Source organism: Mixophyes fleayi, chromosome 5 (assembly GCF_038048845.1).
Source record: "Mixophyes fleayi isolate aMixFle1 chromosome 5, aMixFle1.hap1, whole genome shotgun sequence".
Lineage (NCBI taxonomy): Eukaryota > Metazoa > Chordata > Amphibia > Anura > Limnodynastidae > Mixophyes > Mixophyes fleayi.
Genome location: NC_134406.1, coordinates 268,800,284 through 268,825,375, shown reverse-complemented (window position 1 = coordinate 268,825,375; position 25,092 = coordinate 268,800,284). Strand labels below are relative to the sequence as shown.

Sequence of the window (25,092 nt, the reverse complement as noted above, 5' to 3'; positions counted from 1 at the left end):
CTGTACATGCAAAACTGGATTCACTACTACAACAGTTATGTGCAGGGCCGGTGCTAGGTTTCTGGGCACCCTAGGCAAAGATTCAGCCTACCGCCCCCCCCCCCCCCCTCCCCCCAAATACCCTCGATCCACATTCATAAACTCATCAAAAAGTGAACTGAAAGCTTCAAATATAATAAAGGTATTTATTTAAGTGTGAACTTATTGGGAGTAGAACATCCTTCTATATAATTTCTACATTTCTGAGTACATTAAGTATAAGTGGACATGAGTATAGTATATGAGTATAGGTTTTTGTTTATGATTGTTTATTTAAAGACAAAAGTCAGTGTATTACCTAAAAATTAAAAATTGATGTATACTGCCTGTCAGGTTGTCCCAAAGCTGATGTCTCAACTGCTGCTGTTCAAGGGCTACATTACATAGGCATCATCAGAGCTGACTTAAGTCTTTAGGGAGCCCAAAGCACACTCAGACAGGTGGGGGGTTCCTATTGTCTAGTAAGAGTGGAATACATTCAAAGAGGGGGGGGCGCCACACATGGGCAGGAGGGAACAGGCACACATGGGCAGGGGGGGCAGGCACACATGGGCAGGAGGAGACATTGGCAGGAGGAGACAGGCACGCATGGGCAGGGGTAGATATGGGCAGGGGGAGGAGACAGGCACGCATGGGCAGGAGTAGATATGGGCAGGGGGAGGACAGGCACACATGGGCAGGGGGAGGACAGGCACACATGGGCAGGGGGAGGACAGGCACACATGGGCAGGGGGAGGACAGGCACACATGGGCAGGGGAAGGACAGGCACACATGGGCAGGTGGAGGACAGGCACACATGGGCAGGGGGAGGACAGGCACACATGGGCAGGGGGAGGACAGGCACACATGGGCAGGGGGAGGACAGGCACACATGGGCAGGTAGGGGAGGTAGGCACACATGGGCAGGGAGGGAAGACAGGCACACATGGGCAGGGGGGGGGCAGGCACCTGTGGGTGTCATGGTGTTGTCATTCTGCATGAAAATCTCCTTACCTTAGATTCCAAGTTTCTCCATTTCCGTAGTCCAAGGGCAGGAACAGAGTTGCTCCTCTTTCACAGTAATTCTGAGCAGTGCAGCTACCACAGCACCTCCCCTGCCGGACTTCAGCTTCCTGGGCTGCCTTCAGGCTGCAGCTGAATGTAGCAACTCCGGAAATTCATTAGGTGCTTTGAATGTACACACAATCGTGCTTCCCCTAGAAACTGCTTCTAAACATGCCTACAACTTTACAGAACCTCCCCCCCTTACTTCCCCCACTCTCAAAGATTAATAGACGGGGAGTCGCGCTGCCACTGACACCAGGAGAACATTCACCTGACTGTGAGTGTCTATCCATGATCCCGCCTATAGTGAGGCTATGGGCGGCATTATTTCTTCATGAACACTTCCGTGGGTGGGGAATAGGTGTGCGGAAGTGAGACAGAAGGGCGCCTTGCTTCCCTGCTGTGATTGGCTGAACTACTGGTTAATTCAAAGATGTGCGGCGATGAGCTTAATTATGCCAGCGGTTGCCGCTAACATTATCAGACATTATTAACATTTATGCCTTGAGTCAGTGGCGCCCTCCAGAGCACGGCGCCCTAGGCAGCTGCCTAAGCTTGCCTAATGGAAGCACCGGCCCTGGTTATGTGCATTTATTAAAGTAAAAGTATAGTGCAAAATAATTGCTCAGTAGATTACCTTAGATATAAAGCTCAGAGTTGCAGGAGATTTTCATTTTGTTTGTCTCCTGCACTTTGGTGCAAAGAAGAGAGGTAATACGTCAAGGGATGGCTGGTAGGCAAATCTTAGTCCGGGGTTCGAGGCTCAAATCAGCAGTCTATTAGGAAAAAAATGCACATTTCTAGTGACCCAGACCAAGTTAGCCCACTTCAAAACCAGCCCCCTGGGGGTAAATGTCACCCTGCCCCCTAGCACAGCCATCCACTGCAATACAAGTCTTATGGGCAAGACTACGGCGAGACATTTATAAAAAGTACAAATGGCACTATGGCGAATTTTAACATAGGCTGTCATTGCTGTTTTTATAAATGTAGGGCGTCTCACTAAATTCCTGCTGCTATATTTTTGCAAAGGTTTTCTGCGCAAATGTTTTTACAAACGTACCTCGGTGTATCCAGCATGACTATACAGAAGAGTATATACTCCAGGGTCACATTAAATTAATCCCCGTAAAGTTTCCATTTACTTATAAAACAAGCAGAACATTTACATCTGTTAAATAATTTGCTAAGGAATAAATGGGGCTGTTCTCCTACCTTCAGACGAACCCCCTACCAGCCTCACTGAACTGTCAACAGGATTGTCACATTAAATGAATATTACACGTTAAATGGGAAATAATGTAATTCTAGAAATGACAACCCTGTCTGCGGCATAGTGATGCGGTATAAACCTTTTTTTTCTCCTGCTAATAAGCCACAGACATCGGTAGACTGATGGTTTCACATTAAGGCTAAATATTCGAACAGATGACTACACTTGCAACCATCAATTAATGAAAAACTACCTAAATAAGGGCTTGTGCACACAGATTATTAACACGCATAAGTATAGCCTATCGAATGCATATTGATGGTTATAGTTCAATAAATAATTTAAACGAATGGAACTTACTGACAAATGTTGCATCAAATTCGGCAGTCATTAAGAAGGGAAGACTCGTTGCCTACATAGTACTCTCGAAAGGCTTTTAGAACTTGAAATATAGGCAACCAAAACCTGAAAGTGGTATGGTCATCATCATCATCATCATTTATTTATATAGCGCCAACATATTCCGTAGCGCTTTACAATTGGGGACAAACACAGTAAACTAATAAACAAACTGGGTAAAACAGACAAAGAGGTGAGAAGGCCGCTGCTCACAAGCTTACAATCTATGGGACAATGGGAGTTTGATACATGAGGTTAAGTCTACATTTTGCATTTCGGCCCAGCCAGACTGCAAAGGTAGAAGGGACTCATAAGCTAAATGATCCCGTCACGCAACAATGTTGGTCAGGGGGTAGTTGTCTTGTGTGAAATTGTGTAAAGGGTGGTAATAGGGTAATGTAGTGAGGTTAAGAGGGTGGTTGAGGAATATTATAAGCTTGTCTGAAGAGGTGGGTTTTCAGAGAACGCTTGAAAGTTTGTAAACCAGAGGAGAGTCTTATTGGTCATGAGTGGGAATGAACCCTTCGGTCGTGAAGTAGTACATTTTTTTTGTGAAAATAGTAATAGAAATGCTCCAATTGGCTGAATATTGTTTCTCAAACCAGTTTATGGAATAAGTACAAACATTTATAAATTCGCACTTAAAATCCATTTAAACTAATGTCTAACAGGTTCATCCGCGATCTAGCCGATTCATCCATGTTTGAGCAGTTTGGATGTGTGAACCAGCTCACAGACATTCAAGCTTAAATGAATACATTTTAATGTATTTTTTTATTTTTGAATGGCAAATCTCGAATGTAAACTACGAAGATCCTGGACCACAAAAGTGTTTGCAGTTCGAATAACATTTCTTTATCAAAATTACTCTTTTAATTACTTAAAAAAAATAAATTAGTGTTTAAATATAAAACTAGCAAAATTTGATGAAGCTTGCAGCATAATTCTGATATAATTGCCATCAGCTTTATTTGTCTGATCATCTCTACTTTAAATTACGGTTATATAATAATTATATATAGTAGTAGTAATAATAATAATAATAATAATAATAATAATAATAATAATAATAATAATAATAATAATATAGTGATATTTAACTATGGAACTAAGTTAGATTACAGCTACAGATCTCCAAGAACAAATTGTTGGCTTGATTGAATGGGTAGCGGAATCTATCTATCCCACTTCTAACACCACTTGTGACACGGACACCTTCAAGATGAAGCTCACAGCATAATTCTGATATAATTACCATCAGCTTTATTTGTCAGGATGGCAGACAATTTACATAAAACAGATAATTTCTCATTGGCAATCTCTAGCACTAATCTAACGGGGTTCCACTGACTATTAGATTGGGCAGCTTGTCAATAAAATATAAAATTTTATTTATTTACATAATATCTAAAAAAAACCTAATAAAACAACTGGTCCTTAGGGCATTTTTGTAAACTGCTTCCAGGCGTCAGCATTGCATAATCCCCCCCCCCCCCTTCCTGCAAACACCCCCGGGTTATTTTGAAATTCTGGAAGAGACTTAAAAGGAGCTTATCGAACAGAAGACTTAAATGAGCGTTTCTTCACAGAGCACCTGCCGTTATAGTAAATCTCACACATGCCGAGATCTTTACAGAAAGTCACTTGAAAGAGGAAATATATATTTTGCTTAAGATATCTATAGTTTGCTAGTACGGCGCGAATGTCAAATGCCATACACACAGCTGCTTGAGGCACGGAGGGATTAGAGAATCCATTAACACCTTTCATATTTTCAGGATAATAATCCTTATGCAGCCAAATATATGTTTAGGATCACAGGAGGTTTGATCACAGCAATTCAGCTAAATGCTGCATCCCGACTTGCTGCATTTTATCTGTATTAGTAGATCCTGGCTTCATGGGTACATTCCACAGCCTATATAATGATTTATAGCAAATTATGTTACATACTAAACTGGCTGCATGATTGTAGATATAGTCGGAACTTCCCTCCTCTGGGAAACGACATATTCTGCTGTGTGAAATTTCGCTGCAACTTAGTTCCCCTGTAGTTGTGAGGCTGAGTCCCTGGTCTATCATTCCACTTAGTTTCCGTCCTTCCTATGTGTTTTGTAATGTATCCTGACTTATCTAATTGATTCCTATTAAAACACCTTAAACATAAATTAATTAAGCATAGGTTGCTCCATCCAGAAAATAATTAAGAAGATATGGCAAATATAACTTAAAGAGAAGTCCACACTATAAAAAAAAAATTCTAAATTTATATCCCACAGTTGATTTGCAAAGTATTGTTATTAAAATTGATATTGGCTTGTTGTAGAAAACTAAGTATATTAGTGTATCTACTTGTGAGCTGGAGGTTTCAGCCAACATGTATCAATTCAGTTTGAAAAGATATCGGTCTGAGCTTAGTGTTGTGGAGCAGCTGATCATTTAAAATGTTATATTTCACAGAAAAAGTAAACAAGAGAAACTAATTTGAATAATTGCTGATCATTTTATAATCAATTGGAGGATGTGCATTCGAACAAAAAGGGGACATCTTTAAATTACAACAGAAATATAGTATACTTACATGTTTCAGGTTAATTTTAATAATAAACGGCAACTTACAATAGCTGTATTTCTGAAAATGGTTTAAAGAGAGACATAAGAAATGAGTCGATTACTCTCCCAGCTTAAAGCTGGGTACACACTTTAGGTTTTTCACCCACTTTTTGGGCCAATCACACGAAAAACACTGTTAGGTCCGATATTGCTTTAGTTTGTATGCTCTCACAATCACGTTTTATCGCTCAAAATCACATCATATTGTTTGATTTGATTTTATAACCGGACTACAAAGCTCTATAAACGATGGAATAATGATGTTCACATCCCGCAGTGTGTATACACTCAGGACCAGCAGTGTCCATAGATCTCTATGGAGTGTACAGAGTCACAATCTTTGCAGCCAATGGTTATGACAGATGAAGAGCACAGATCTGACGATAAATCTTGTAAAACGACTATAGTGTGTAGACATGAATCGGCTGCTGATCGGGACTTTCAGTCGTTGGTAAAATCATTAACGATATCACATTGAGATAAATTTTCTGTAGTGTGTACCCAGCTTAACACGGACTCTCAGAGCAGCAGTCACACTAAGAAGCTGGGGCAGCACGGTGGCTCAGTGGTTAGTACTTCTGCCTTACAGCGCTGGGGTCATGAGTTCAATTCCCGACCATAGCCTTATCTGCGAGGAGTTTGTATGTTCTCTCCGTGTTTGCGTGGGTTTCCTCCAGGTGCTCCGGTTTCCTCCCACACTCCAAAAACATACTGGTAGGTTAATTGGCTGCTAACAAATTGACCCTAGTATGTCTGTCTCTGTGTGTGTGTTAGGGAATTTAGACTGTAAGCTCCAATGGGGCAGGGACTGATGTGAGTGAGTTCTCTGTACAGCGCTGCGGAATTAGTGGCGCTATATAAATAAATGATGATGATGATGATATGTCAGTGGCACTTTGGGTGCGCCGTGGGGGACTGACATTATATCCTCCAACATTCTGCGCACGTCTTAGTGAAGTGGGCGGTACGGGGTCCTGAATGACGCGATTCATGGACAGTCACGTCATTCTGGCCCCACCCCCTGCAATGCGATGATGCAATTGTGTAAATGGGAAATTTTATCGGTCCATATTGAAAAACAGGGACATTTTCAGGGACTAACATTTCGAGTGACAACTCTTTAAAACCAAATAATCAGCCCCCAGTGAGTTTTATCTGTCACAACAACCCGCCAGCGATATATTTGTGGTAACCAGAGAAGTATACACATACATTGTGATAAACATGGTTCTCACATTACATACAGACACAAGCAGCGAGTAGAGTGTTATTCTGACACACAGATAGCTCCACAAATAAATGCTTTCTCTAGAGTACATCATACCTAGACAGCAGTATGTGTAGCATGTGTGCTCCAGGGACTCGGATTCACCACCAGTCCTCTGATCCTGTGATAGGTCTTCAGATGGAGCTTATAAATGGACTGGCACCGTCCCAAGACGACTCCGCTGACAAGTGTGATTAAATCTCCCCAACGCTGCACGGAATCCGGGGCTGCTACTGAAAGCACATGCCACAGTCATGTACAGGGCAAGAATGTCTGATGTGTCGGAGCCGTGACTAGCATGAGAATAGAAGGGGAATGTTTTATGTTACTGTGTCTGCTCTGCTCAACCAAAATAACTCCGGGGGGATATAGAGGAGGAGAATTGCTGTCAACTGTCTGTTTTTGTTTTTTGAAGCTTTTATTTTTATTGCTTGTTGTTCCAACTTAGGGCCTGATTTAGAATTATAGAAAGCATAGAAATGTGACTTTGGCGCACGTGACTGCACCCCTGTTTTCGAGGCTGTATTTTGAGTTGCAGGTATTTTAAATTGATTACAACTCTAAATCTAGCATAGAGATACATCTGGTGCTTTCCACATCATCATTACCTCGGTCCTCGGGAGGCGCAAACATCCCCCTCCTAAAGATACGTGTTAATCAAAATCATAAGCGCTTTTAGGGGGCGTGGATGATTTTGTTGCTCCATCCCCTTACTGTACTGAATGTACATCATACTTGCCAACTCTCCCGGAATGTCCGGGAGACTCCCGCATTTTACGAGAGTCTCTGGACTCCCGGGAGAGTGTGGCAATATCCCAGATCTGCCCACTTCACTAGGAACTGCCCATTTCAGAATTAGCTCCCAAACGCAGCGATTCCCGGTGAATCGCGGCATTTGGCCCTGCCCCCGCTGTCAAATGACGCATTTTGCATCATTACGTCACAGGGCGGGTCCAAAATGATGCGCATTTTCGAGCCCCGCCCCCATCATGCCCACCTCTCCCAGAAACCAAATTTGTCAAGTTGGTAAGTATGATGTACATATATACAGCGCCGCTCCACCGCACCAAGTGCCAGGGGCCGAAAATACAAGAGACCCTTATTATTCCAAAGCAGGGACAAGTGGAGGATTTTTCATGGGATGAGATCAATTATTTTCTTTCATGCCTCATATATATGTATCCTATACTGTGTATACTATGCAATAAGGGCTGTATTATGTGTTTAATTGCATTGCGCATGCCCAGAAACAGACTATGTGCCAGAGAACGCCAGTGTATGCAATTAATCCTTGAGTGCAAAGTACGCTTACTACAGCCTAATGTACAGTAAGGACGTGCCAAGCTGGAGCGCACGCAGCTGCGTCTAATTCAAGGTTTGGGCATCTCTAAAGTATGTGTTTATATGTTGTATAACTTGCACCAGCTACAGGTCTGGTGTAAGTGATGATTACTAGTGATGACGGCTGTGTATGATGCTACAACATGTGTTTGTAATCAGGAGCAACTGTAAAAATATATTTTATGGACAGTACAATAATAACCTCTTAATAAACATATTTTATAGGGATTTTTTTTTGAGGGAAAAAACACGTTTATAACATTTGTCTCTCTTTATTGATTATATTATTAACAGGTGACAATCATTGAATACTTTTTTGTTCTGCACGTTCTGCTCTGTATTTATTTTCCACATCTGTATTGTACGTATCCTGCAGTGTATCAGTCTCAATGTACAGAGCACCTAGACCCGTAATCAACAAGAGATGTTTCTACAGATCCGCTGCTAGTTGAATATGTACGTGAGCTGCCCAATTTACATGCGTTTTTTAAAAAACGCACAATACGTTAATTTTGTGTTCCTTAGTGAATCAGGCTCTGTGTATATAGAAAACAAGCCGTATATATATATACTGTGGGCTCATGCGTAGTTTGAAGCAAGTTCTAAAATGCCACACGTAAATATAGTGTATTTACACCCATATCCACCAGGTTTACGCCAAGCGTACTTACAGCGAAATACACTGACATCCAACCACGTCATCAGCAAAAGAAATGTTTTTTTTAACATTTGTTTTGATAACAAAAACAACATTCAGTGTTAGGTTTGATTTAAATAAAAATATTTTTTATAGATATTATCTTCCTTCCTCTATGAATGAAAGTAGCAAAAAGCTCATTAAAAAATACGCCCACATATTTATATTATATAGGCACCAGCAATGCAGAAAGCACCAATCAGCTTCAGAGAGGAATCCAAAATTAACCAATCAGAAGCGGCTAGCTAGTGTTAGCAACAGCCATCATCAGCGTGTAAGTGTTACGGGGAGAGACGTATCTGAGCAGGTCGTAACTATCCCAACACGCCCCCTTCCACCACCCCAAGCGTAATGAGGCACAAGGGTCAGATCTGCATACGGACTTAGTTGAGTCACATGCATCTCAAGTTGACGTCCAACTCAAAAACAGCAGTAATTCTGCACCAGGCCTACATCACGCATAAAAATGTGCATACTTACGCCCTACGTTACCGTAGAGATGCGGCGTGACAATGTTAGTAGTTAATGTGAATGTTGCATTACCCTATTTATGTGCAATAAAATATAACGGAATGTTAAATACACCAGAGAGCATAATGCCATCACAGTCTTAAGTCAAATGTTCCATATAAAATGTAAAGAGTCAAAAACCCCTTTATATCCATTACTACTTTATAGAATCTTCTTCCCTACAGTAGTGCGTAGTGAAATATTCTCAACGCACCCTCACCTGCCCCCTGTTCCATCTCTCCAGGCGTTGGCAGCGTTAAGTCTAAGATACGTACAACTCTAGATCCGGACACATTTTGTTAAGCAGGAGGAGTATCTCTTGCGGGGGTCGACTCCTGGCGCAAAATCCGCACTGACGAAGATGGCGATCAGCAGCATTAACTGTCGCTCCTCATTACCTGCCTTCTGATTGGCTGATTGGAGATTACCCTCTCCAGCTGATTGTATTTAATCCGTTTGTGCCGTGGTTATATGATGCATGTCTGATCACATTTCTAAGCCTTACAACCATTGTGCCAAAAACACAGAATATTCCCATTGCATTCAGACGTGGTAAAGCGACAGCTGTTGGAGTGTTTCTAATTAATTAATACTTGATTGCATAATTCCAATTGGCGCACTTAATTACTAGCACTGCAAGCACACACTGTAAGAAAAAGTTATTTTTTCATATTGATTTAGGAATAAGGCTTTTTGGGGAGGGAGGTGGGGGTGCTACAACGCTGGATGCATTTTGGTTTTTGTTTTCTTTGTTAATAACACTTTGTTTAAAAAACATTGTATTTCTTTACATATATTACATTATATTCTAGTCTACAAATCAGGTCTGTGCTACTTTAATCTGGTTTCTGCTGCCAGTTGGAATGTGAAGAAAATGGGGTGCACTGTAATTATACTAATTACTGTAATAATACCCCATACCTCCTAACGGGTCTGTCCACACCAGCGAGACAGGGGGTGGGACCAATGCAAATGGGGCTGTAGCCATGTTACAATGGGGGCGTGGTCACTCCCCCAGAGGGCTGTCTAGCACTGTAAAGCGCTAGGCTGCCCATTAGATAACTCCCACTGTACAGTGCTGTGTAATATGATTTGTGCTATAGAAATAAATGATAATTTATTTATTTTTTAACAAAATTAAAGTTGGACGAATAGTTGAAAAAGAGGAATTGTCATACTCTCTTCTGAATAGCTGGTGGTCTCCCGACAAGGGCTGACTTAGCATATCGGGGTGCTAAGAGTACAAATACATCCCCCCCTCTTCCTCTCTCCCAAAGGCTCTGTCCTCGAGCCTCTGCTCTTCACTCTTTACACCGCCTCTCTTGATGAACTCATTCAATCATTTGGACTCCAATACAACCTCTATGACGTTGACACAAATCTATCTTTCCTCCCCTGACCCCTCTCCCACCTTCCTAACCCAGGTATCAGGTATCTATTTGTCTCTGCTGTAACTACCTGGATGTCACAGCGCTTCCTGAAACTCAACTTCTCTAAATCCAAGCTCATCCATCTTTCCTCCTGCCAATGTTGCTGTCCCTCCCAATATCTCCCTCCTGGTTGACAACATCTCTCTCCCCTGTCACCCAAGCCCTCTGCCTTGGAGTCACCTTGACTCTGCCCTCAGCTTTACCCCTCATATTCAGTCCCTCACCAAATCCTGCCACTTCCTCCTCTGTAACATCCCAAAAATCCCTCCCTTCCTCTCTCAGGAAGCAACCAATATCCTGGTCCATTCACTCATCATTTCTCGTCGACTGTTGTAACTAGAGATGGTCACTGACCCCCGCGTTTTGGTTTTGGATTCGGTTTTGGATCTGGATTACCGTCGTGTTTTGGTTTTGGTTTTGGTTTTGCAAAACCGCCATTGCGTGTTTTGGTTTTGGTTTTGGTTTTGTTTGGTTTTGTTTTGCTATTTTTTGGGAAAATCCATGTTTTTGGGCCTAAATTAACCCAATTTAGTGCTCCAACTGTTTTAGAGACAAGTAATCTAATTGTTGAGGTAATAAATCATCCAAAAAAACAGTTTAATTCTTCGTTGGTAGGCCTATTCTACACACAAAACAGATTGTCTTCCTCTCCATCTATGCATATTGGCAATGCAGCCATCGTCTTTGAATGTATATTACACCCTACACTTATAGTTAAATATGTAAAGAAATGGAAAAAGCCAGTTTGGTTTCTGTCTCTCAAGGCCCCCCTCCACTTGTATAAAATAGCAAAAAATTCAGCCATTATAGACTGTACAATATTAATTGACATGGAGAAAGCCAGTTTGGTTTCTGTCTCTCTAGGCCCCCCTCCACTTGTATAAAATACTAAAAAATTCAGCCATTATAGACTGTACAATATTAATTGACATGGAGAAAGACAGTTTGGGGTCACTCTGTCTCTCTAGGCCCCCCTCCACTTGTATAAAATACCAAAAAATTCAGCCATTATAGACTGTACAATATTAATTGACATGGAGAAAGCCAGTTTGGTTTCTGTCTCTCTAGGCCCCCCTCCACTTGTATAAAATACTAAAAAATTCAGCCATTATAGACTGTACAATATTAATTGACATGGAGAAAGACAGTTTGGGGTCACTCTGTCTCTCTAGGCCCCCCTCCACTTGTATAAAATACCAAAAAATTCAGCCATTATAGACTGTACAATATTAATTGACATGGAGAAAGCCAGTTTGGTTTCTGTCTCTCTAGGCCCCCCTCCACTTGTATAAAATACTAAAAAATTCAGCCATTATAGACTGTACAATATTAATTGACATGGAGAAAGACAGTTTGGGGTCACTCTGTCTCTCTAGGCCCCCCTCCACTTGTATAAAATAGCAAAAAATTCAGCCATTATAGACTGTACAATATTAATTGACATGGAGAAAGCCAGTTTGGTTTCTGTCTCTCTAGGCCCCCCTCCACTTGTATAAAATACTAAAAAATTCAGCCATTATAGACTGTACAATATTATGAAAAATGGACAAAGCCAGTTTAGGGTCACTCTGTCTATGACACCCTACCCTTAAGGATAAATTGCCCTAACAGCAGCCTTTCAAGATGGTATGTGATATGGAAATGCCACAAGTCCCTTTCCTCTTTGGGGGTAGATTGCACCCTACACTTACATAGAAAGTTTTAAAAAGATGTTATCGGCATCATCTTCAGCTTCATCCTCACCCTCATCAGTGTGTACGTCATCATCACAGACTATCAATTCATCGCCGCTTGAATCCGCCATTAGAGAACAGTCAGTGCTTGGATGTCTTGGATGGTGAAGGCCTTCCTCGTGGAAGATGTAGTTCATTTTTATAAACATCATTTTCTCCACATTTTTGGGAAGTAACCTTCTACGGCGATCACTGACTAAGTTCCCTGCTGTGCTGAACACTCGTTCAGAGTACACACTGGAGGGTGGGCAGCTTAGGTATTGCAAAGCAAGTTTGTACATGGGTTTCCAAATGGCCTGCTTTTCTTCCCAGTAAGGAAAGGGACTGTCTGACATTTCCATATCAACTACCTCTTGAAAGTAATCCTCCACCATCCTTTGCATGTTTATACTCATATTGGATGGACTTATGGGCAAAGTGACACTTTTTTTTGAAAAATCCTTCAAACCAGCCCAGATGTTAAATTGTTCTCGTCTGCCCCCTGTGTCTTCCCTGCTTCTTTTTTGGAAATTTAATTTTTTACGAGCAACAGCTTGAGAAAGTGAAGGAGGACACGTCGTCAAGCCGAGGCCCAGTTCAGCGGCCAACTTGCTGAGCAATAGCTCCTTGCAAAAGTTCACATCTCGCTCATTTACAAGTAAAGACTCAATGTAGGTTTTAAACCTTGGATCAAGCACAGTGGCCAAAACGTACTGATCCGAGTTCAAGATCTTAATAACTCGAGGATCATTGTGAAGCGAATTAAGTACTTGATCGACAAGGCCAACATACTTTGCTGAATTGCTTGCTTTCAGCTCCTCCTTCATTTTCTCAAGCTGCTTTTCCAATAGTCTAATTAAAGGAATGACTTGGCTCAAACTAGCAGAGTCTGCACTGACCTCACATGTCACAACTTCAAATGGTTTCAGCACCTTGCACAGCACTGAAAGGATTCCCCACTGTGCAAGAGTGAAATACATCCCCCCTCCTTTCCCAATGTCATGACTTGTGCAATATGCTTGGATGGCTTTGCGCTGTTCCTCCATCCTCTGAAGCATGTACAGGGTGGAATTCCACCGAGTTACCACCTCTTGCTTAAGTTGGTGGCAGGGCAAGTTAAACTGCTCTTGGAGCTGCTGTAATCTCCTACATGCTGTGGCTGAATGCCTGAAATGGCCTGAAATTTTACGGGCCACCGAAAGCATCTCCTGCACCTCACGGTTATTTCGTAGGAAGCTCTGCACCACCAAGTTGATGGTGTGAGCAAAACAGGGAATATGTTGGAAATCACCCAGCTGTAATGCTCGCACTATATTGTTGGCGTTATCTGAAATGACATACCCTGGGGAGAGTCCGAGTGGTATAAGCCATGCATCAATCACATCTCTCAGTTTGCGTAACAAATTGTCAGCCGTATGCCTGTTAGTGAAGCCGGTGATACAAAGAGTGGCCTGCCTGTGACAAATGTTACGTAGTGGTGTACATGCTGCTGCTGTTCCTGCTGGTGAAGGTGAATGACCAACCCAGTGGGCTGTCACAGTCATATAGTCTTTGGTTTGGCCACTTCCACTTGTCCACATATCTGTGGTTAAGTGAACAGTGGGCAGAATGGCATTTTTCAGCGCAATCTCTACATTTTTACACACTTTTTGGTATAGTTGTGGAATAGCTTTACGGGAGAAATGGTGTCGCGATGGAATTCTGTAACGCGGACACAAAACCTCAATTAACTGTGAAAAACCAGCTGCGTTTATTGTGGAGATTGGACGCAGATCTAACACTAACATTGCAGCCATGGCGTCTGTGATTCGCTTGGCGACTGGGTGACTGCTGTCATATTTGCTTCCCCTCGCAAATGATTGTTTCACAGTTAATTGCTGAAATGTAGGACTGCTCATTTTATTCACCTGCCTCTGGGATGACGATTCACCCCCAGCAGCAGCAACAGCAGCAGCAGGACTAACGCTTTCTTCAGAGGAATCAATAATAGTGCCGGAGTCATCCAGCCTTAAGTGGGATGCCGGGCTAACTCCGAGCGCTACTGAGGATATTGATGAGGATGGTGTGGTGGGTGTATTTTGTAGCCGTCGGTATGTCGGTGAGCGGAGGGTCTTAGCTGATGAGGGAGTGCTTGTATTCTTTTGGGAAGAACTTTCAGCTTTTCCCAACACTTTGCCATGAACTCTCGTTAAATGGCGTAACATAGACGAGGTTCCAAGATGGTTAAGGTCCCTCCCTCGACTGACTGTGGCTTCACATACACTACAAATGGCTATACAATTGTTGTCTGGATTTGGGTAGAAATAATTCCACACATAAGAAGTGGATTTTTTTGTTTTATGCCCAGGCATGACAATGGCCTTTTTCTTGTCACGTGCCAGAACTGCTGCCACTGGTGCAGGACTTACACAAACAACCTCATCCTCATCAACATCATCATTAGCGCCCTCGTCGCCTACACAAATCTCCCCCTCATCCTCTTCTAATTCCAAAGTGGCATCCTCAATTTGGGTATCACCGGCTACACTCGGGCTATTAAGGCACACATCAGCAGAATGCTCACGATTAGACATCCCACTGTTGGATGGACTCTCCACAGGGATTGTTGTCATTTGTGAATCAGAGCAAATATTCTCCTGTAATGCCTCACTGGTATCTTGCAGCTCGGCTTTGACGCGTAACAGTAGTTGTGCACCAATTGTAGCCTGGGTAACTTTTTGGGATCTGCCACTAATAGCCAAAGGTGAAGGCCTCATTCTCTCTTTGCCACTGCGTGTGTAGAATGGCATGCTTGCAATTTTTTTTTTATCGTCACTTAACTTTTGCTCAGTTACACTTCTTTTTCGCTTCAATACAGTAAATTTTTTTTTGGTTTTTGTTTTTTGCACTAATTTGAAAACACTCTGTTGTTTGACATCGCCTTGGCCAGATGACGTACTGGGAACACTAACATCAGGACTGGTGACAGAACCTGGTTGCTCATTTAGATCATATGTGGACTGCTTTGAATCCATTCTGAGCGCAAACCACTGGGGAGTGCTAAAAATTATTGAGTAGATACTGCTGACAGATATGACTTTTGACAGCCAGAAATATTAATGCACAATTAGGGAGGACACCCCAAAAACACTGAGGAGTGCTAAAAATTATTGAGTAGATACTGCTGACAGATATGACTTTTGACAGCCAGAAATATTAATGCACAATTAGGGAGGACACCCCAAAAACACTGAGGAGTGCTAAAAATTATTGAGTAGATACTGCTGACAGATATGACTTTTGACAGCCAGAAATATTAATGCACAATTAGGGAGGACACCCCAAAAACACTGAGGAGTGCTAAAAATTATTGAGTAGATACTGCTGACAGATATGACTTTTGACAGCCAGAAATATTAATGCACAATTAGGGAGGACACCCCAAAAACACTGAGGAGTGCTAAAAATTATTGAGTAGATACTGCTGACAGATATGACTTTTGACAGCCAGAAATATTAATGCACAATTAGGGAGGACACCCCAAAAACACTGAGGAGTGCTAAAAATTATTGAGTAGATACTGCTGACAGATATGACTTTTGACAGCCAGAAATATTAATGCACAATTAGGGAGGACACCCCAAAAACACTGAGGAGTGCTAAAAATTATTGAGTAGATACTGCTGACAGATATGACTTTTGACAGCCAGAAATATTAATGCACAATTAGGGAGGACACCCCAAAAACACTGAGGAGTGCTAAAAATTATTGAGTAGATACTGCTGACAGATATGACTTTTGACAGCCAGAAATATTAATGCACAATTAGGGAGGACACCCCAAAAACACTGAGGAGTGCTAAAAATTATTGAGTAGATACTGCTGACAGATATGACTTTTGACAGCCAGAAATATTAATGCACAATTAGGGAGGACACCCCAAAAACACTGAGGAGTGCTAAAAATTATTGAGTAGATACTGCTGACAGATATGACTTTTGACAGCCAGAAATATTAATGCACAATTAGGGAGGACACCCCAAAAACACTGAGGAGTGCTAAAAATTATTGAGTAGATACTGCTGACAGATATGACTTTTGACAGCCAGAAATATTAATGCACAATTAGGGAGGACACCCCAAAAACACTGAGGAGTGCTAAAAATTATTGAGTAGATACTGCTGACAGATATGACTTTTGACAGCCAGAAATATTAATGCACAATTAGGGAGGACACCCCAAAAACACTGAGGAGTGCTAAAAATTATTGAGTAGATACTGCTGACAGATATGACTTTTGACAGCCAGAAATATTAATGCACAATTAGGGAGGACACCCCAAAAACACTGAGGAGTGCTAAAAATTATTGAGTAGATACTGCTGACAGATATGACTTTTGACAGCCAGAAATATTAATGCACAATTAGGGAGGACACCCCAAAAACACTGAGGAGTGCTAAAAATTATTGAGTAGATACTGCTGACAGATATGACTTTTGACAGCCAGAAATATTAATGCACAATTAGGGAGGACACCCCAAAAACACTGAGGTGTGCTACAAATTATTTAGTAGATACTGCTGACAGATATGACTTTTGACAGCCAGAAATATTAATGCACAATTATGGGGGACACCCCAAAAGCGCTGGGGAGTGCCAAATATGAAGAAAAAATAATAAACCTCTATCCTCCTCTCTGCACTAGCGATTTTGGTTAGAGCAATTGCAAGAACAATATGGTATTCTCTGTCCCTGCTCTAATTAGCCTATGACTACACCCTGCTCTCTCCCTCTGTCAAATGGCGATGGATTGCTGTGGAGGCGTGTATTTATAAAGTTGAAGTATCGCGAGAACCGAGTCCCGAGATCCGACGACGTCACAATGACGTTCGGCCTCGATTTGGATTCGGAATGGGCGGGAGAGTACCGAGCTGCTCAGCTCGGTACTCGGATACCCAAAGTTCGGGTGGGTTCGGTTCTCGGAGAACCGGACCCGCCCATCTCTAGTTGTAACCTTCTTCTCACTGGTCTTTCTGTCTCTCACTTCTCTGACCTTCAATCCATCCAGAATGCTGCGGCTAGGCTCATCTTCCTCTCCCATCACTCCTCTTCTGCTTCTCCTCTGCGTAAAACCCTTCATTGGCTCCCTATCCATTCCAGAATTCAGTTCAAACTCCTCACCCTCACTTACAAAGCCCTAACCAACTTTTCTCCCTCATACATCTCTGACCTTGTCTTGAAGTACAAACCTACCCGGTCACTCCGCTCCGCCTCTGACCTCCGCCTCAATTCACCCCTCATTACCTCCTCCATGCTCGCCTCCAAGACTTCTGTCGCAATGCAACCAAACTTTAGAACGCCCTACCCTGCCTCCCTCGACTCACCTCCGACCTTCACTTGCCTCCACTTCTTTCATCTGCCATCTCCATCTTCTCCCAGTTGATCCTACTGTCTCTCATCCCCCCTCCCTCTAGAATGTAAGCTCTTGCGGGCAGGGTCCTCTCTACCTATTGTCCCATGTCTGTCTACTGTCTGACTCCCTCGTACATCCTGTAATGTGTTTTACTGCACTTTGTGTGAGTCCCCATGGCGTTACTCACACTTACCTGTGCTATTTATATGTATTACCTCATCTTTTTGTTACTTTCTTCTATATCTAGCGCTATGGAATTTGTGGTGCCTTAGATAGAAATAAATAATTATAATAATAATAATTATAATAATAATAATAATAATAATAATAACATGCACTTATCGCTTTTATTCCCATTACTGTGTCTCCTTTTTCTTGTGATGATTAGACAAGACATAAAAGGGGACCCTTGTTTAAATGAGGGGACTCTCCTCTAATAAATGTGGGTGCTGCCACATTTTTGCAGGGGGGGGGGAGGCTTGAGGATGGTGTTTAAACACTAATCAATTGTTTTTTTCTTACACCCACAAGAGCTCTAGAAACTGCACTCAGGAAGGTGTTGTCAAAATATATATTTATTCACATTAACAAGCAATAAAACTCTTTTATTTTCAGAGAAACATTCTGATATTTCTTTCCTTTTCCTTTCAGACGATTTTTCACTGCACAAGTTCAGAAAACCTGTCCTTCACGGCTCTCCTGGAGAAGTATTGTGAGGCTCTGTCCGCAGTCTATAATATCACAGGTACGCAGCCTTCACCTGGGAATGAAAGATCTCACTAGTTAATCTCTTTAGGTTTCTGGGGTGAGATGCTGGCAGTGTATTCATCGAGGTCGGCTCAGTAACGTGTTAGAAGTGCTGATTACCTCATAATGGAAATCTCTGCAGAGCTGAACACAGAGTACAGTAGAGTCCACAATTCTATTCATTGCAGACTCCTGACCAGTGGAAAATAATTGCGTGCTAATGAGAATCACTGTGTACAGTAAACCTGCAATAGTTAATACTCAACATTATTTTGCACCAGTTTCAAATAGTCACATTGGGCCTGATTCATTAGCAAACGCAAAACAAACGTAATATGCGTTTTACAAAAAAATACACGCACATCGGGGGTAAATGTATGAATCTCCGGATTTTTCATCTCCGGCGTGTTCAGCCTCTTTAGCGCTTAAATTTAAAGCGGCGCTGCATTGTAAAGGGAAACTTCCCTTTACAATGCAGCGCCGCTTTAAATTTAAGCGCTGAAGAGGCTGAACACGCCGGAGATGAAAAATCCGGAGATTCATACATTTACCCCCGGGTATCTGCACATCCGACAAGGAGCGGATCTGAAGAGAAGTCTGGTGATAATTACGGGTCTAGGTCCGCTCTGCTCTAACATACAATACACTGTGTAATACAAAGTCACAAATGAACTCATAGAGAACAAAAAAATCAATTATTGTCACCTGTTAATAATATAGGGCCTGATTCATTTAGGGAAGTTAAGCAAAAGTAAGTAAGGCAAAACCATGTCACATTGGAAGGGGAGGTAAATTTAAAATGTGGAGACAGATTTATATTTGGGGTAGGGCCTGTCCTAGATCACCTTTAAATTTCAGTGTACAAATAAAGCTATCAAGTATTTCTGTGCTACATTAAAAAACAAGACCTTAGGTGCAAAAAAAATAAACTAATTTGCACCCCTTGCATTGCAACATGGTTTTGTCCAGAAAACTTGAGTAAGAAAACTTACTCAATTGTTTGCTCAACTTTCCTTAATGAATCAGACCCATAGTCATTAATCACAAAACATCAAAAACGACCTGTAGCTTGTAAAAACCACATACCTTAGAGATGACTGATGATTGAACTGGACGCTGCTGCGTGCGCTCGAGCTTGGCATGCCCTTACTTGGCGCGCACATACACCCATTCCCCTCCCTGTAATGTCTTTTGCGCTCGAAGATGAATTGGAAGCTGCTGCGTCTTTGACGTATGGTCCGGTTCTGGGTATGCGCAGAGCAATTGTGCTCATTATGCGCAATGTATCGTCATTTACGCTCCTTAATGAATCAGGCCCTTTGTGTCCAACATGGAAAACACTTAGGATCTAGTGACAGCAAATCTCTGTGAACAAATCTCAGGGGTAAATAATGCACATAGGAAAATCTTACATTAAATGATCCCCCCCCCCCCCCCTCCGTTCTGTGTTTATTTATGTATGCTAAACATATCTATGTGTGATTAGGTTGTGGGACATATTCCAGGATTACGTGACCCCTGACCACCTTTAAGGCTCAGTAATGAGCCTCGGTGACTCTACTCCGCTGGGTAAACACACACATAGCACTGTCCCTTGTACTGACTGCTGAGTGAATCCACAGAGCCATCAGTGTTGCTCAGTTAGTAGAATTCAAATTCAGTTCCTAGGGCCTGATTCATTAAGGATCTTAACTTAAGAAACTTCTTATTTCAGTCTCCAGGACAAAACCATGTTACAATGCAGGGGGTGCAAAATAGTTTTCGGTTTTGCGCATAAGTCAAATACTGCCTGTTTTTTCATGCAGCACACAAATACTTGATAGCTTATTTGTACACTGAAATTTAAAGTTGATACACAAATATCAACTTTAAATACTAATTTGCACCCCTTACATTGTAACATGGTTTTGTCCAGGAGACTTAAATAAGAAGTTACTTAAGTTAAGATCCTTAATGAATCAGGCCCCTGGTTCTCAAAGTCGGAAATATTCTACCTTTAAGAATTAAAGGGTAGTATCATTAAAAGAGGATTTTTTTTAATATGCAATATAAATAAAGTATAATTAAACTTTGTAATTTATTGAAATCTAAAAATAATGGTTAATTTAAATTATATTTAAAGGTTTAATCCATAGAAACATTGACAATTTTGTTTTTGGATGGAGGTCAGTAAGTATGCTGTATAGACAGAATAAGAAATTAATTACCGAAAGGCTGGTGTCTCTCCGATGTTTCGGAGCCCGGAGGTGTCCAATGATCCAGCAATGCAGTCCTCTTATCTAGGGTGTTGTCGACGCCCCTCCCCTCGGCAGGTATTAATCACATGAAAGGAGGAGGGGCATCGACAACACTAGTACGTGTAGGAAACAAGTTGAGTAGGTGCGAGAAGAACTTCTCTGGAGCACTCGAGGGACCTGTCGTGTCACAGGGAATTTCGGACGCCAAGTAAGTAGAATTCTGTGTTGTATCATATAATTTGACCAATGGCCAGCGGAGGAACCAGTGAGGAAAAAAATTAAGTTTATTAGTACACTTATCTAAGCACAGCTGAATATGAGGAGCACCTCAAACAAGCAAATTGCTTATTTCAAATTAAAACTTTTCTATTATAGAGAATAATGACATCATAAAGTCACTTTTAAGCTCATTGATGACATTATGTTTTACAGTAGGGTGTACAATATTCTCATTATATTGAACAACGCTCTATTAAAATGTGTGTCAAATTAGGGATTTCTGAGCAGGAGACACCTGATTGGATAGGTGTTACATCCGTCCAATCAGATGTCACCTGAACTGACACCAATCCCTCCACTGTTTGAATATCACAATTTGCCTGGAAGATTTAGCAATGTAGGAAAGTTTAAACTGTGATAGTAATATAATGTTGGGGATTGCTAGGGTGAGACACTCAGCTTTGTGCTAGAGGGGGGCATGAAAGTATAATTCTTCTTTTAAGCAACAAAATACAATAGGTCAATGATAATGATAGTAGAATGTTTAATATTCTACTAGAATGTGATCTGTTTCAATGGAATCTTTAGTGCCGATTCATTTCTCTGCGAGGTACCACGGAGTGCCCCCAGAGGGGTGTAGTACGAGCTATCGGTGCTGTAAACACCGACACTGTTTACTCCTACATAATTATTCCGATAATGAACAGAGAGACATAGAAAAAATAACTACTTACCAGTAAAAAGACACAGAGGAAATCAGATGAGAGGACATTGCGACATTTCCAAATGACGTTGGATGCGTGCGCGACTTTGTTTTTGTTTTTTTTAAAGCGGCAACGCACGGACTATAGTAATATTAATTTTATTCCTAATCCAAACCCCTTACCCTAACCCTAACGCCTAACCCTAACCCCAAACCCTAACTCCTAAACCTAACCCCTAACCTTAATCCTAACCCTAACCCTAACTCCTAAACCTAACCCCTAACCTTAATCCTAACCCTAACCCTAACCCTAACTCCTAACCCTAACCCTAACTCCTAACGTAAAGGTAATACTTACCTGGATACGTGCATTGCTGCTTTAAAAGCCGAAATTTCCAATTTGCGCACGCAACTGACGTCATCTGGAAGTGTCGCGTTGTCCTCTCATAAGATTTTCTCTGTGTTTCTTTCCTGGTAAGTAGTTATTTTTTCTATGTCGCTCTGTTCATTATCGGAATAATTATGTAGGAGTAAACAGCATTGGTGTTTAGAGCACCGATAACTCGATTATCACCGCTCCAGAGCGGCCGTGGGGGCTCTCTGCGGCGATATAACATCGCAGATTTTGCCTCACAACTCATAGAAGTGCGCAGTAAAATTCGCGATTTTGTTCCTGTGGTCCCTGAAAATGTTCGCAGCTGAACAGCGCGGTTTGGCCGTACGTCGCATTCAATTGTCCCCTATTAATGATATTAGATTTTAAATTGTCCAAGCACGCAATGTGGTCATTCCTAATCAAATGAATACTGTATACAGAGAAGAATTGTAAGCATAGAATAACCTACATACCCACATCGTGTGTTGCATACTCATAAAATGAAAGCAGTGTTTTAGGAAACATTAATATGATACTGTCTGACAATGTGCAGACCAGAGCTTTGTCATGTTATGAGTCCATTGCTGCCATCTATGTACAAGACTGAATTATTGGAGCATGCTGAGCGCTCCCCAGCGTCTCCTAAAGAACGTTTCAAAGTTAAAAGCTTCTTTTCTAAGGCAAAACGTAATGTGACAAAGATGTAAACAATAATTATATACTCACATTTATTGCTAAACCCGGTGTCTCGTCTGCTTTGAGCTGTTGTCACCTGTGGAGAGAATACATAAGAGGATTATAATGATATTTATATTTAATCACTGCCGATCAGTTATATTTAAAGTGTCGTCAGCACTGCTTAGTTTTACTTTCTTTTCTGTTTGTCTAACTAGAGGGTTTATTTATCAACGGCAAAGAGTCCTATTGGCACAAATGGGTGATAGGACTCGTTACACATAATGGTCATCTCTATTTTTACTTTGTATTTTAGAGTTGGGTTGAGCTGTGTCCCTCTCACAACTCTAAATTCGCCATTTCCCTCTGGTAGTAAAATTTGTCACCCAGTATAGTGTGATATTTTACTTGTTTTTAACAAGTTTTTAAGTCACATTTTATGGTAATCAAGTGGCTGAGGTGTGTCTCATTGTGTCTCAATTGGGCAGCACGAGGGCTCAGTGGTTAGCACTTCTGCCTCACAGCGCTGGGGTCATGAGTTCAATTCTCGACCATGGTCTTATCTGTGAGAAGTTTGTATGTTCTCCCTGTGTTTGCGTGGGTTTCCTCCGGGTGCTCCGGTTTCCTCCCACACTCCAAAAACATACTAGTAGGTTAATTGACTGCTAACAAATTGATCTCAGTCTGTGTCTGTGTGTGTGTGTGTGTGTGTGTGTGTGTTAGGGAGTTTTGACTGGAAGCCCCAGTGGGTCAGGGACTGATGTGAGTGATTTCTCTGTACAGCGCTGCGGATTTAGTGGCGCCATATAAATAAATGGTAATAATAATAAATAATAATAATGTATCCCCTAAGGGAGAACTTTGTCCTTAGGTATGGCTGTGGCCGGTCTATCAAGATCGCAGTAGCAGCAGCTCTTTACATCATTAGAAGGGCCGGTCAGCAGTGGAACGTCTGTTGTCCGAGCAGGTCGTTAATCTGTTTATTTGTTTACCTATATGGGCTTTTTGGGGGAGGGGCACAATTATAGGAGGAGGGTGCATCTGGAATGAGTGCTTATAATACAACACTTCTAGTGAAATATAATTTACAGCCTATTGGAAAGACATATTGAGCCCCCATACTTCACACTTTGTAGCCAGTTATAGGTTCTAGATCAGAGGAGCCCAAACTCAGTCCTCAAGAGCTACCAGCAGTTCAGGTTTTCTTTAATCACACAAATGTGAGTCAGTAATTATTCTGTTTCTACAGACAGAAATTCTGAAAACATGACCTGCTGGTAGCTCCTGAGGACTGGGTTTGAGCATTTGTGTTCTGGTTAGTTAAGTGTTCTAGGGTTCTAGGTGTCTCTTCCATCACCATTCTCTGCGATGTTCTGTTCTTTCCCCGGCATCTTTGTGCTCTCAGTGGCGGATGATTTATTCTTGGTGTGACTGTACACATTTAGGCGTTTACCTATGACATATATAGGTCTCCTAATTAGGGCATTCCACCCCTTGAGCAGTGCCTGAGCAACAGGTTTTGTAGCTTAAATTGTCAGAATGCCTCTACTGTATGCTGAATTATGTGTATACCTCATCTTGTCCATTTACATCCCAGATCCTGTGCCTTGTCCCTTTTGCACGGGTGGCTTACAAACATAGAATTTAAAGAAAAGAATCCATCTATGCAGAAATTGAAGTTGCTCAATCCATTTATATGTTCACAGCAGGTGCTTGTAAGGGCAGGGTATCCACAAAGGAACAAACACAGAGAAATACTGTATCCCCCAGCACACTCCTGTGAACCAGTAACCAAACTGCTATTCTACTTGTACGCAAAACGCAGAATTCTTAGTTCCACACATTTGCAAATGTATGATAAGCCACCTGCCCCCGTCAAGGTGCTCCTGCTAATAGGGTGGTTCTAACTCTAACCAATGAGAGTCCCTATATTGGGTCATACAGTGATGTGTTTTTAAATTTAGAGCTAACTTACCGAGAAGTGCCCCAGGAGCCTCCAAATGACAATAGAGGACCAGCACTCCCCATCAGCTACTGATGCCAAACATGCCTATCAAACAACAATACTGCAGTGGAAGTTGCTCAATCAGTTTATAGGTTCACAGCAGGTGCTTGGAAGGGAGGGAGGGTTTATACAGAAAGGCCCAAATACAGAGAAAAATCCCCCAGCAGAAAACCCATCTAGTCTATTACTAGTTTGTTTATATATTTTGTTTGGGTGTGGTTGGGATTTTCATTTTGGAGATGTCTTTTTCCTTTTAGCTTTGGTCAGAAACCCAGTAAAATGAATGGGCCATAGGAATGAATAAGTCATGGACATGGAAGGGAAAACAACCTCATAATCACTGAAATGAAACAAGCAACATCCAAACAAAACATGCCACAACGGAACCACATGTATAAATGCTAATGGATATGGATACTTAGAAAATAATGAGTTTTATTTTGGCATGCATGTGCATTAAAAATGCTA

At 41.7% G+C, this 25,092-nt stretch overlaps 1 protein-coding gene across 1 annotated transcript in view; it reads left to right on the top strand.

The window, feature by feature from the left end:
- CRHR2 (corticotropin releasing hormone receptor 2) overlaps positions 1-25,092 on the top strand; it is a 242,740-nt gene that overhangs the window by 41,414 nt on the left and 176,234 nt on the right. Inside the window, exon 2 of the mRNA XM_075214089.1 lies at positions 18,314-18,407. Coding sequence (XP_075070190.1) covers positions 18,314-18,407 — 94 coding nt within the window. The remainder of the gene's footprint in view (positions 1-18,313; positions 18,408-25,092) is intronic.